Below are 15,332 nucleotides of genomic sequence, written 5' to 3'. Positions count from 1 at the left end.
GATTGCTTCAGGCTATATAGTGATCGTCGTAGTCGACATACTGAGCCAGACTCCCGTTGAGCAACAAACCTTGTTGGTTGCTCCATATAGACTTCCTCAATGAGCTCGCCATGCAAAAAGGCATTCTTAATATCCAACTGATAGAGTGGCCAGTGGTTGATCACAGCTAAGGAAATAAGCAGTTGAACTAAGGCAATCTTGGCCACTGGAGAGGAAGTATCACTATAGTTAAGGCCAAAGATCTGTGTATATCCTTTGGCGACAAGACGAGCTTTAAATCTATCAATTGTCCCATTAGGACCAACCTTAATTGTATAAACCCATCGGCATCCAACAGTAGACTTACCTGGTGGTAAAGGTACCAAGTCCCAAGTTCCATTGGTATGGAGGGCAGTCATCTCCTCAGTCATTGCATCTTGCCACCTTGGATGGTCCAATGCTTCTCTAACCGTTATAGGAATAAAAACATTAGACACATCGGACACAAAAGCATAGTAGGATGGAGATAAACGATGGTAGCTCACAAAGTTATAAATAGGATGAGGATTGCGAGATGATCAAATACATTTTGAAGAGCAATTAGAGGTGTAACTGCTTCTGCTGAAGACATGACCGGAGTAGGTGATGGTGGAACGGTATGAGAGTCATCAGAGAGTGCGTCAGTACCTGTATCATGTAAAGGAATATTAACAGAATGACGTGAGTAAACTTGGAGTGGTGGATGAACTAGAGGTTGATTGACTTGAGGAGGGGAAAGCTGCAGGTTTTTGTCTGTTGTGTGTGAGGTAAAATAGGGATATGCTTCAAAGAAGGTTATCTCTGCTGAAATAAAATACTTTTTTGTGATTGGATCATAACATTTGTACCCTTTTTGAAGTCGGGAATATCCCAAAAAGACACATTTAATTGATTTGTAATGAAGTTTATCTTTTCCAGGAGTATGATCATGAACAAAGCATATACATTTAAACACACGCAGGGGAACTGATGAGAATTCTAGTCTAGAAATAAAACTGAATGAGGGCTTTTATGCTGCAAAACAGAGGAGGGCATTCGATTAATTAAATAACAGGCAGTAAGTACAGCATCCCCTTAGAAACGAAGAGGAACATTATGATGTATGAGTAGGGTTCGGGGAGTTTCAATTAAGTGCTGATTTTTTCATTCAGCAACTCTTTTCTGTTGTGAGGTATGTGCACAAGAAGTCTGGTAAGAAATGCCCTGAGAAGACAAAAAATGAGTAAAGGGAGAAGATAAATATTCTTTTGCATTGTCACTTCGCAAAATTTTAATTGAAACACTAAATTGATTGCGAATTTCAACACATAAATTTTAGAAGATAGAAAATAACTCAGAACAGTTCTTCATTAAAAATAACCAAGTGTAACGAGAATAATCATCAATAAATGTAACAAAATAATGAAATTCGAAAATTGTGCTGACATGACTTGGTACCCAAATGTCTAAATGGACAATGTCAAATATAGAGGTAGACCTGTTATTGACTCTCTTGGGAAAGGAAGCACGAGTTTGTTTCCCAAGTTGATATGACTCACAGAAGACAATGTAGAAAGGCTAGGAACTATTTTCTTTAGCTTGGAAAGACTTGGATGACCCAGACGATTGTGGATGAGATTAGCGGAAGTTGTGGAGACAAAAGCAACTAGGGGATTTGGAGTGGAGAGATGGTACAATCCTTGTTACTCATGTCTTGTTCCAATCATCTTGCCCGTACTTCGGTTCTGCACAATAACAGAATCAGTAGTAAAGGTTATAGAACAATTAAGGTTTTTAGTTAATTTGCTCATGGAGATCAGATTATATGGGCATTCAGGATCAAATAAGACTGTTGTTAAGGGAATAGAAGGAAGTGGTTTTACTTCTCCTATGCCTCTAACTACAGTTTGTGAATCATTAGCTAAAGTGATTTTAGATAGTGTGGAAGGAGAAACAAGAGTGGAGAAAAGGTTGTGATTACCAGATATGTGGTCAGAAGCACAAGAGTCTAGGATCTATGGCCCAATAGGCGAAGACTTGGTGAGATAAGCAAAGGAATTACCAGAGTGAGAAATGCTAGATGAAGAGGACTGCTGTTGTTTTGTTGTTTGGTACTACAAATATTCCTTGTAATATGTACCAGTTAAGGTGATAGAATCTGGTGCACCCTCCTTAGCATCAGGTAGAGGAAGTAGGCCATTGGCATTAGATTGGATGATATGTGCAGTTGATCGAAAATTGTTAGACTGATTGGTACGTGGTGGACGACCATGAAGTGTCCAACAGATATCCCTTGTGTGCCCACTTTTATCATAGTAGGTGCAATGAGACTTCTTGCCCTTGCTTTTTCGGTAGCCACCTATTCCCTTTTGATTATCATTCTGCACAGCCAACATTGAAGACTCACTTTTTATTGGGTTATTCTGACTAAGAGAGATGCGAAGAAGTCTGGCAGAAACATCCTCAAATGTAGGAATAATAGGATTGGTTAATATTTGGTCCCTTATCGAACCAAGATCAGAATGAAGCCAATTAATGCTAGAACCATGAGAAACTTGTCCCGCTGCTTTTCAGTAACACTATCAGTGAAGGGCATGAGAGAATTAAATTCATCTTTTAGTGTTTCTACCAGTCCCAAATAACTGGCCATATCCTGATGATTCTGTTGTAAATGAACTATATTAGATACTATATTATAAATACGTTGCATGTCATTAGTGTACAATGTTTTGGCCTTAGTCCAGACCTTATGGCAGGTTTTATAGGACTAAAAGAGGGTAAGTAATTTAGGATCCAATGAGTGCCACAAAAGACTGCACAATTGAGCATCAATCATACCCTAACTTGTTCGATTTGTTAGGGCAATATTTGTAATATTTTTCTCAAAATGATCATCATATTCCTGTCCCATAAACCATAATTCTATTGAGGCAGCCCAAGATACATAATTGTTACTTCCTTGCAATTTAACAGTAGTTATAGTTGGAGAACTAGAAATAGAAGAGAAAAGTGATTTGAATGCACCTGTATCTGATATCTCTCCCTTTTCAGTCATGTTGAATGAGTCAAAACAGATCAAGTAGCAAGAAAAACAGAGTAGCTGAACTGCTATCCTCTTGTTAGAAGAGGGTAGAGAAAGGTGTTAAGGGCTGGGCAAAGTCTAGAAAGGGTCGCCGGCTTCTGGCGAGTTGCGCAGTGAAGGTTCTGGCGAGAGATGTTGGCGAGGTGAAGGTCACACGCCAGCGCGTGGAGAAAGGGACAGAAGTTTGTTACCGCATGGGGCTCACGCATACATTTTCCGATGACCGGATTTCTGTTGGGGAGGTCGCAGGCACTTGATCTTGCTCCTGTGAGGGGCTGTGAGACAAGGAGGCAGCACTCCCTTGTCCTGAAGAAGGGCAACTCTCATTTTGATATTGAGTCTAAAAAGACAACAGAGCTGGATCTTAGGTAACTAGGCGAAGATTGTGAGTGAATTGTAGAGCTTGATATTCCCTCAAGCTAATTGGGATTTATATAGCTTTACAGAAGTTTACAAGATAGGAAAATACAGATTTTTATAAATCCTAGTAATAATCACAAGATTACAGGAGCTAATTAGGAAGATTAGGTGCATGAGATAAGGTAAGAATCCTAACAAATCAAGGAAAGTATCTCAACATATCTTAGCAAAACTTATGTCGAGCTTTTAATTGCCTCAAAATTCTTGGTGGTCATTTGAGTGATTCTATATTTTATAGCTCATTTTTTGAATGATTTAATAATTTCTTCACCAACTTTATTGCTAAAACAAACATGAGTGTAATCAATGGGCTGATAATCTGTCCTCTCCTCAAACTTTTAAAATTGTTATGGAAAGTCAATCATCATATTATTTCTTTGTATATTCTGTATTCTGTATTCCTATTTAGGATTTCTTATTTAGGATTTCTTCCTAATTAGTAGAACACAATTATAGGAATCAATTGTATATATATACCCATTTACAGATTAATTGAAATTAAGGAGAATCATCTCTTTCTATAACACAAAATGGCATTCTTCATCAGTCTTCTGTGTGAATATCCCATCCCAAAATGGCGTGGCCGAAAGAAAAATTCGGCATTTTCTTGAGGTAACTCATGCTCTTCTTTTTCAGATGAAAGTTCCTAAACACTTTTGGGCGGATGCAGTTTCTACGGCATATTTTTGATCAATCGTATGCCGTCTTCTGTCCTTAATGGGGATATTCCTTATACTGCTTTGTTCCCTACAAAATCTTTGTTCCCTGTTGAACCTCGTATTTTTTGTTGTACCTGTTTTGTGTGTGATGTTCGTCTGCAGGTTATTAAATTGGATACAAAGTCTCTCAAATGTGTCTTTCTTGGGTACTCCTGGCTCCAAAAAGGGTACCGTTGTTTCTCTCATACTCTTAATCGTTATCTTGTTTCTGCAGATGTCATATTTTTTTAGTCCACTCCATTTTTTCCTCAATCATCTGTGTATGAGAGTCAGGGGAAGGAGGATGATCTCTTAATATATATTGTCCAACCAATGTCTAGTCCTCTCCCGCAGCCTGTTCCTTCTGTCTCTAGACCTATTCGACTTGCCGTTGTTCATGTTTATTCCAGAAGATTGGAGATTCCTGACTCAGATTCTCCACCAGCTACTTCGTTGGGAAATCCTGTACCTCATGCTGATCATGATTCTGATCCAGACTTACCCATTGCTCTTCGTAAAGGTAAACGTTCTTGTACTTACCCTATTTCTTTTTTTGTTTCTTATAATCAATTGTCTTCTTGTTCCCGGTGTTTTGTTACTTCTTTAGACTCTGTTCCAATCCCTAATATTGTTGGTGAGGCACTGTCTCATCCTGACTGGTGTGCTGCTATGAAAGAGGAAATAGAGGCTTTAGATGCTAATGGTACATGAGAACTGTTGCCTTTACCCACTGGTAAGAAAGCTATTGGTTGCAAATGGGTATTTACAGTAAAGGCAAATCCTGATGGTTCTGTGGCTAGGTTAAAAGCACGCCTTTTAGCAAAAGGATATGCTCAGACATATGAGGTTGATTACTCTGACACTTTTTCTCCTGTAGCTAAACTTACTTCTGTTCGCTTGTTTATCTATTTAGCAGCTACATATGATTGGCCCCTGCACCAATTGGATATCAAGAATGCTTTCCTTCATAGTGATCTTCAGGAGGAGGTGTATATGGAGCAACCACCTTGGTTTGTTGCTCAGGGGGAGTTGGGTAAAGTTTGTAAGCTTCGGAAGTCTCTTTACGGCTTGAAACAAAGTCCTAGGGCCTGGTTTGGGAGATTCAGTGAAGCAGTACAGGAATTTGGTATGCAAAAGAGTAAGTGTGATCACTCAGTATTTTATAGGCAATCTGAGGCTGGTCTAATTTTCCTGGTAGTCTATGTGGATGACATAGTCATCACTGGGAGTGACTCTGCAGGTATTTCATCTCTTAAAACCTTCCTCCAAACCCAGTTTCAGACCAAAGACTTGGAATTATTAAAGTATTTTTTGGGTATTGAAGTTATGAGAAGTAAGAAGGTTATTTTCTTCTCTCAAAGAAAATATGTCCTCTATCTACTGACAGAGACAGGGAAATTAGATGCTAAGCCTTGTAGTGCACCAATGACTCCAAATTTACAACTGTTAGCAGGGGATAGTGAGTTGTTTGAAGATCTAGAGAGATACAGGAGATTGGTAGGAAAATTGAACTACCTTACAGTATCTCGTCCTGACATTGCTTATGCCGTTAGTGTGGTAAGTCAGTTTATGTCTTTCCCAACTGTTGCTCATTGGGAAGCCTTGGGACAAATCTTGTGTTATCTGAAGGGAGCTCCAGGAAGAGGTTTGTTATATGGTAATCATGGGCATTTGAATGTTGAATGTTTTTCAGATGCCAACTGGGCTGGATCTAAGGTTGACAGGAGGTCAACTACTGGATATTGCGTTCTTGTTGGAGGAAATTTGGTGTCTTGGAGAAGCAAGAAGCAGAGTGTAGTTTCTCGTTCTAGTGCTGAATCCGAATGCAGAGCCATGGCACAATCAGTATGTGAGGTAATGTGGATACTTCAATTACTAGATGAGACAGGTTTTAAGACCCCCCTGCCTGTGAAATTGTGGTGTGTTAATTAAGCTGCTCTCCATATTGCTTCTAATTCGGTGTTTCATGAGCGGACCAAACATGTTGAGATTGATTGTCACTTTGTTCGTGAAAAGATTCAACAACAGATCATCTCAACAGGACACATCAAAACTGGAAAGCAGTTAGGAGATATTTTCACAAAAGCTTTGAATGGAGCTAGGCTTGACTACATTTGTAACAAGTTGGGCATGATTAACATCTATGCTCCAACTTGAGGGGGAGTGTTATGGAAAGTCAATCACTATATTATTTCTCTGTATATTCTGTATTCATATTTAGGATTTCTTATTTAGAATTTCTTCCTAATTAGTAGAACACAATTATAGGAATCAATTGTATATATATACCCATGTACAGATTAATTGAAATTAAGGAGAATCATTTCTTTCTACAAAAATCTTTTGTGTATATACATCTGTGTACTTTAGGAAGAAAGTCCCAATACTGCCCATCCCCTTAACTATTCAAATGAATTTATATGGTCAACCAACAAAGCCTTGTTCTAAATTGTCTTTTCTTTTACAATCTAAGCATAGAAAGGTAGTTCACAGCTCTTTATAAATTCTAACCTCAAAGTAATTAAAAAAAATAATAAAGAAAACAAAAACTAGGAACTTGAAACATGTGCATGCTGTAATGACATTGAAAATTTTACAAATTCCTTTCAAAGCTAGACAAGCAAAAAGAAAAAAAAATGAAAGAAAGACTAGAGAACCACAGATGTTAAGAGAAATGAGGACTTGTGAAGTGAGCAAAATTTACCAAATTCAACGAATCAAATTGTTCAAAAGGTTTATGAATGTAGTTGTGATACAATCATGTAAAACTATATATTAGTATTAAGCAAGCAAATTGTTGATTTTGTCACTAACGACCCATAAAATTCAACTAGGGCATAGCTTTTATTTTTTGAAAGTACAAACATAAGGTTTTACCAAGGAAGTTTAAATCCTACTTCCTCCACTAATGATAATAATGTGGCTATAACTTCACTTATTGCCATAACTTCACTTATTGCCATGAAATGAATGTTATTGTAATCATTATGAAAGTAGAAAACTGACGAAGTTGGGAGTGGCCCTTGCTGGTTGAAAAAACAGAATGCGTCAACTAAGATGTGTTGATGTGCAAGGACCTGCTGATAGTTGGATGAGGCATGATGAAGTAATAATATTTGCATAGCATGATATATTCATGTCAATTGGTCTGCATGGATTATTGTCAAAGGAATATCACTGTAGTAGTGACTATTGGTTTTAGTTTCTTTTAGAAAAAAATAATGAACAAAAAGTACTGCAGGATGGGCTACCAGTTTGTATGCACATGAAGAGGATTGGAATCGGGAGTTTTCTTTCTTTAAAGTAACAATTGATCTTACTGATGATGGTCAAGGTTAGTTTGTTTTGATTTCCTCATTTAATTATTTGATATGCTTGGAATCCTTATATGTATCTATTATTGTCTGTCACAATGCTTAGTTTTAGCTTTTTTTAGTTTGAAAAAATCCTCGATAATTGAAAACTAGAGTTCATGTGTTTTCTGGACCAAATATTGCTCTTGTCTTATGCAGAGCACATGCAAGATATTGTAGGATTGCTATTCAAATACATTCACCTCTTACAAGAATCTGGTGTTTGCAAATGGATATTTGACGAGGTATGAAATAAAAGTTCATTATATGTGACAATGTTAAGATTATGACTCTCTAGCACTGTTGAGTATAGGAAATATTGCTTTCATGGCATTATTATGTACTCCTTTGTTCTTGCATAGGCACTCTATCTACATAGATGATCTTCTTTTGTCATTGATGTTATGCCTTGTTATTAGGAATGTAAAGTCTAGCTATAATGAGGAGGGGAAAAGGAGAACCTAGGATTGACTTTTTGCTTATTCATCACATAGCTAGGTTATGATTTGATTTGCAAATGATTTAGCATATTTATTTTTAATTTTTATTAGAATCGTTATTTACCTTTTCATATATGGTGATTGGTGACAAATGTTTGCCTTCCCAAATTTATTTTGAATAATTTTTTTGTGTTGATGAAGATTGTTGGAATTTGCGAGACAAAATTTCATTATCAAGACAAAATCTCTCCATTCTATTATGCAATTAAAATTGCATCAAACATGCAGGTATGTAGCTTGTGCATGTGTATACGCATATTTCCATTTGGTGGAACAAAATGTCTTTCAGCATTTTTCCATTTTGTTCAACTGTTTGATATTTTCCTATAAGCCTATAAAAGTTTGTAGTCGAGCATGTATTGCAAAAATATTGCTTTATTAAAAGGATTGTAGCAAGTGGGAATCATTTTCAATCAATGGTGAATTCACTTGATTTTAGGAAAAAATAAAATTTTGCTTCCTTATTATATGCTTTGTGTGATAGCAAAGTAAGAACAAATTTTACATGTTACATCTCATCTTTTTCGGTTAAAGAATTGCTTAATATGATGAAGTAGCTTAAACCTAGGAGACAACAAGGACATTAAAATTTATATGTGAAGTGACAACATATTCCTTTTTCTCTTTTCTTTAATAAAGAGAAGAATAAAAAAATAGATGCCTTGAAATGGGGAAAAAAATAATAGAAGAGATGCTTTAAAATTCACTCCTTGCTCAAGAACATAATGTGACAAAGTAACAGGATAAGTAGTCATTTTGGCACATATGAATATACCTACATATCAGTGAAAGGCATGCATAGGAAAATTCCTCTTAAAATATGAGGAAGATTTGCTTTAAAATGCTAATGTTGATGCCTAATTGCAGAAAAGGTTTGATGGTTAATGTTGTAGCTTGTTGATCGTGTATTGTCTAGTTAGATTCTTGTTATTTTCATAAGAAGAAAAAAATGAATTGTTGCTTCTTCAACCAGTAAATTCTAATATCATTTGTCCACTCCAATAGCTTGTTTAGGACTTCTCACACCATGACTGCCTCATTGATGGGGATGGCCAAGTTTTGAATTACGTTTGTAGGAGATAGCTTTCATGTTTATGTATTGTGGTTATATAAGATGAGTTGAATGAAAATTATTTCATACTATTTCTTTGTCCAATATAATGCCCTGTGAAATTTAAAGTTAACAACTCGTAATAACTGAACCATGATTGATAAACTTGGGAGAAATTTTTATCTCAGGGATTTAAAATGCAGCACTTATAACTTTTGCCAGGAAGAGTATTGATTCAATGGTTTCATCAATGAAATAAGCACTTGCTAAAAAGTGATTGAGAACTTTAACATTTGGCATCAATGGATTCCTCCTACGTTTTCAGTTTGTAATAAAAAAATTGGGAGCTAATATTTGTTCTCTTGGTGTGAAATGCTGATGATTCTTGTGTATTAATTTCTTCTTTTGGGATTCAGTTATATTCTCCTAAAGATTGGCTTGTTCAATCCTCCATGCCTTCCAAATTCAACCCAAGCATAATTCAATCAGTAATGGATCAACTTTCTCCAAAAAATGTCCGGTAAGTTTATGAGTGCATTTAAAAATAAAATTGTTCAATACGGAATGAGAAGTTTAAATTTATGAGTGCATTTAAACGTTATAAAATTGTTCAATACATAATGAGAAATTTGAATATTTGTTATTGTAAATCTTTTTCTTTGTTCCTGACTTTTTGAAAGATTGCATGCCATCCTGAATTTGCTACTTGTTTGGCTTGTATTCAGAGAGATCAGTGCCTAAAACTAGTAGAGAATGACTTTTTATCCATGCTAGAATAATTCATCATTGTTTCAGTTACTGTTCAAGAAAACAATGGAACAATATAACACTGCAAAACTTAAACGATCCTCTACTGTAGTAATTGTTGGAGTAGTAGAAGTCAAGAGGACCAAAAGATGATCAAGATATATATTCATTTAATATGTTTCTCATTTTTTTTGGTTGAAAATTTCTTTTCTTAGCATTTCTTTAATTTCGTTTCTTTTCTTTGCTTCACTTTTCATGATAATAATTCACAAATGATAATAGTTCACAAAGGCAGGTGGTTTATTCTGATGTTTCCTATGTCATTATAATTGGGATTCGTCGGGAGATGTGTTTTCACTTGGTTTGTCTTTTTATTATGTTGAGGTTTGGTTTCCAGTGCTGAGAGACATGTCACTGTGTTGAAATTTTTATTGTTTTATTGGGTGCTTCACAGCTTGGTACTTTATATAGTTACTATATTTGAGGAAAAGAGAGATCAAAATGATTGTTGGTTCATAACAGGTTATGATTTTTCTGTCTGACATGCTACATGTTGCTACAATCTTCAAATAGATTGACGTATTTAAATCTTTGTTTCTTGAAATTATATTGATGTGCTAATATTTTTAATTTGGATGCTGATATGGTTCAGGCATGTTATCTTTCCTAATAAGTTGTCAGTCCTACAGAATCTTTTGGGAATCAAAGAAATTTGAAGGGCAAACTGATTTGGTTGAGCCATGGTACAAAACTGCATATAGTGTTGAAAACACTAATGATTCAATGATTCAGGTTTGTTATTGGTTATTATTTGTAATATCATTTATTTAATTTGATGATAAAAAGTGCAAAAAGCTATCTAGAGTGGATGCAAATAGTTTTTTTATTTATTTATTTTTTGTCATCTTGTTATCATTGAATGTCCAGTGTAGAGAATCAAATGCTGCAGTGTAACAAATTAGTGGTGGAAGGAGTGGGGAGGAAAAGGGAGAGACCAAAAATGATGTGTAGGGAAGTAGTATTAAAAGATTTAAAATTTTTGAATATTGATGCATAATTGGTCTCAAATAGAGCTGAATGATGAAAAAAGATCCATACAGCTGACCTCAACTAGTTTGGGATAAAGGCTTAGTTGTTTTTCTTCACTGGATCGGGTAATATGCTTTTCCTAATTAGAATATTCTGTTACGGCTTGATAATTCTGTGGAATTTTTTGTTAATTGCAGGAATGGATATCTTCTGCCCCTAATGAAAATCTGCACCTGCCAGTGCCTAATGTATTCATCCCTACTGAATTATCGCTCAAGAATACACAAGAGAAGGTTTGATGGGATACTTTAAATCTAATCATGTGATTTTTCAATTTCTCTGTAAGTTTGTTCTTGATGCGATTGACCTTTGAAGCAGGTCAAATTCCCGGTTCTAGTGAGAAAGTCATCCTATGCATCATTATGGTACAAGCCTGATACACTGTTCTCCACACCCAAGGCCTATGTCAAAATAGATTTCAATTGCCCTTATGCTAAGAGCTCTCCAGAGACAGAAGTTCTCACAATTATTTTTGCTCGATTGTTAAAGGATTACTTGAATGAACATGGCAAGTAAATTGAACTGAATGAAGAGGGAGATTACATTCTTATTTCTTTGATATTTTTCCCCTTCCAATAATACTACTACTAGTTATATTTGACAAAGTGGCTCTGTGGCAGAGCACTTGAATTTAATTGACTTGGCTTTTCCTTTCCCTATTATGCCTTATTGATTTTCTACTGTGGTATTTATTTCATTTTTGGTAATTGCTTAACACGTCCTACACTTTTCAGCTTATCATGCCCGTGTTGCTGGTCTATATTATCACATAAACATGGCAAATAGTGGTTTTCAGGTACTTTTTGTTTACTTTGTTAATTGTGCCTAGAATGATTCATGGTTGTGTGCATGCATTTATGAAAACTATAAGTTCATGCCATCTGAATAACTACTGCTAATGATGCTTATTTTCTGTTACATTTCAGTTCCTCCAGGAAAGAAATACCTCTAGAAAGTTGAAACCAATAATTTCTTGTATTTTATTTTTGTAATTTATAATTAATAAATATATTTATAGGGTTAATAAATATATGCATAGGATATTACGGAGCAATATCTATGTGCATAATTTTCACAAAAGAACATCCTAGCAACATGGTTCGCAAACAATATAATTCTCCTTTTTACTCCCATTTATCTTGGGACCTAGCATATATTCCATCTTTTAATTTTCATTCACACTCCTTAATCTTATTAATCAAGGTCTTCTCCTTATTAGTTCTTTTAAAGACCCATCTTTTAGCTGACTTTGGCTGTTCCACACTAGTGGCATTGTTATGTAACAATTTTTTTGGGAACTAAAGTACTTCTATTGTCACGCCTTACCCCTCTCTAAGACGTGACATGCCTCCTGTAATATGTTTAATGGATGTCGAGATCGATTCATTGGAACTCGATGAACACATTACAAGGGATAGGGTATAATTTAAAACCATTTTTAAATCATTTTAATCAATACATAACATAGTAGAAAAGCATTTTACTGTAGAATTTCAGGCTACAAAAAGTTCATCAGAACAGCTTCAAAACAGAAAACCGTTGTCACTCATTTTAATATACATTCAAAGTACTACGCTGTCTTATAATTTATTTTTAAAACAATACCTGTGATATCATAATAGTAAGTCTATACATCAATAGTCACACTGGCACCATAATTGCATACTAGTTTTCATGGTTCAAGTTCCATATAAACATGCCAAAAAGTTTATTTATGTATATGTGTAGGCAACAAAATCATATAATATTCTGCTTAGATAGTGTATCAAAATATCCTGTTGCATATGTTAACATCATATGTACATAGAATCAAGGAACCAAACCATATACATCAATTATTGTATGGCTCCTGACTTCTTAATAATGGGTGCTGCTTTTACTCCCCTAGAATCTTCTCCTTTTCCTTATTTGCATTAGTTAGAAACAACTAACGCTGAGTACAAATGTACGCAATGGTGCACAACAAAGATTAAACAAATAAACCAAGTAAAAACATCATATAGAATGCCATGAAAAATTAATACTCATCTATATTTACATATTGTAGAAAGAGATGATTCTCATTAATATCAATTAATTTGTACATGGGTATATATATACAATTGATTCCTATAATTGTGTTCTACTAATTAGGAAGAAATCCTAAATAAGAAATCCTAAATAGGAATACAGAATACAAAATATACAAAGAAATAATATAGTGATTGACTTTCCATAACATAGTGATTGACTTTCCATAACACTCCCCCTCAAGTTGGAGCATAGATGTTAATCATGCCCAACTTGTTACAAATGTAGTCAATCCTAGCTCCATTCAGAGCTTTTGTGAAAATATCTCCTAATCGCTCTCCGCTTTGATGTGTCCTGTTGAGATGATCTGTTGTTGAATCTTTTCACGAATAAAGTGACAATCAATCTCAATATGTTTGGTCCGCTCATGAAACACCGGATTAGAAGCAATATGAAGAGCAGCTTGATTATCACACCACAATTTCACAGGCAGGGAGGTCTTAAAACCTGTCTCATCTAGTAATTGAAGTATCCACATTACCTCACATACTGATTGTGCCATGGCTCTGTATTCGGATTCAGCACTAGAACGAGAAACTACACTCTGCTTCTTGCTTCTCCAAGACACCAAATTTCCTCCAATAAAAACGCAATATCCAGTAGTTGACCTCCTGTCAACCTTAGATCCAGCCCAATCGGCATCTGAAAAACATTCAACATTCAAATGCCCATGATTACCATATAGCAAACCTCTTCCTGGAGCGCCCTTCAGATAACACAAGATTTGTTCCAAGGCTTCCTAATGAGCAACAGTTGGGGAAGACATAAACTGACTTACCACACTAACGGCATAAGCAATGTCAGGACGAGTGACTGTAAGGTAGTTCAATTTTCCTACCAATCTCCTGTATCTCTCTGGATCTTCAAACAACTCACTATCCCCTGCTAACAATTGTAAAGTTGGAGTCATTGGTGCGCTACAAGGCTTAGCACCTAATTTTCCTGTCTCTGTCAATAGATCGAGGACATATTTTCTTTGAGACAAGAAAATACCCTTCTTACTTCTCATAACTTCGATACCCAAGAAATACTTTAACAATCCCAAGTCTTTGGTCTGAAACTGAGTTTGGAGGAAGGTTTTAAGAGATGAAATACCTGCAGAGTCACTCCCAGTGATGACAATGTCATCCACATAGACTACCAAGAGAATTAGACCAGCCTCAGATTGCCTATAAAATACTGAGTGATCACACTTACTCTTTTGCATACCAAATTCCTGTACTGCTTCATTGAATCTCCCAAACCATGCCCTAGGACTTTGTTTCAAGCCATAAAGAGACTTCCGAAGCCTACAAACTTTACCCAACTCCCCCTGAGCAACAAACCCAGGTGGTTGCTCCATATACACCTCCTCCTGAAGATCACCATGAAGGAAAGAGATGATTCTCATTAATATCAATTAATCTGTACATGGGTATATATATACAATTGATTCCTATAATTGTGTTCTACTAATTAGGAAGAAATCCTAAATAGGAATACAGAATACAAAATATACAGAGAAATAATATAGTGATTGACTTTCCATAACATAGTGATTGACTTTTCATAACACATATGAACATGATGATAAAGATAACATATAGAAAACAGTTTCATTCAAATTATTTATTCAACAAAGAATCATTTTTTTAAATCACTTTTGCACATTTCCAAATCTGGTATTAATCTCATCAGCTTTATGCAAGACCAATCCGACGAGTCATCTTCAAATCTCATCTCTCCTCATATTTGAGCGAGTCTATATCATATCAATGTATACACACTATCCATATCACAGCCACATCCATATCTATATTTCGAAGGACTATATTCAAATCTCATCTCATCTCATCTCATACATGAGGGAGTCTATTACATATCAATGTGTGCATAATATCCATATCATATCCACCCGAACACCAGTGTCATCTCAACAAATGAGGGACGGGTAATAACCATGTTAATCATTAGCTGTGAGATATGAAAACAACATCATAAATTTATTTCTTTTATATAAAAGTATGAAAATCACAATATAGATTTATTTCCTGCAAATCACAGTATCATATTCACTTCTATATCCAAGTTCATTACATGGCAATCCCCGAACTACAAATTCCAATTTTGCGATGTTACACCATTTCACAAAAAGCACAACATAAATCATATTTTGAAATAAAATTTTATTATAACAATAATGTGACTCGATTAGCTTTAGTAAATAAATAAAAAAAAATATCCAACAGAATATAAAATATATAACAGTAAAACCATTTTCTTTTCAAATATAAATATATATAAATATAATAGTTTAATACTAGTTGTGTACAGATCTCTTTTCCT

General features: G+C 35.2%; 1 protein-coding gene across 1 annotated transcript in view; it reads left to right on the top strand.

Moving 5' to 3' along the window:
• Positions 1–15,332, top strand: part of LOC110662163 (insulin-degrading enzyme-like 1, peroxisomal) — a 55,998-nt gene that overhangs the window by 17,603 nt on the left and 23,063 nt on the right. Inside the window, exons 11-18 of the mRNA XM_058143857.1 lie at positions 7,439–7,531; positions 7,710–7,795; positions 8,192–8,278; positions 9,518–9,621; positions 10,538–10,640; positions 11,075–11,170; positions 11,256–11,445; positions 11,672–11,733. Coding sequence (XP_057999840.1) covers positions 7,439–7,531; positions 7,710–7,795; positions 8,192–8,278; positions 9,518–9,621; positions 10,538–10,640; positions 11,075–11,170; positions 11,256–11,445; positions 11,672–11,733 — 821 coding nt within the window. The remainder of the gene's footprint in view (positions 1–7,438; positions 7,532–7,709; positions 7,796–8,191; positions 8,279–9,517; positions 9,622–10,537; positions 10,641–11,074; positions 11,171–11,255; positions 11,446–11,671; positions 11,734–15,332) is intronic.

Source organism: Hevea brasiliensis, chromosome 3 (genome assembly GCF_030052815.1).
Source record: "Hevea brasiliensis isolate MT/VB/25A 57/8 chromosome 3, ASM3005281v1, whole genome shotgun sequence".
NCBI classification, from domain to species: Eukaryota; Viridiplantae; Streptophyta; class Magnoliopsida; order Malpighiales; family Euphorbiaceae; genus Hevea; species Hevea brasiliensis.
This window is presented reverse-complemented; position numbering and strand designations above follow the sequence as displayed.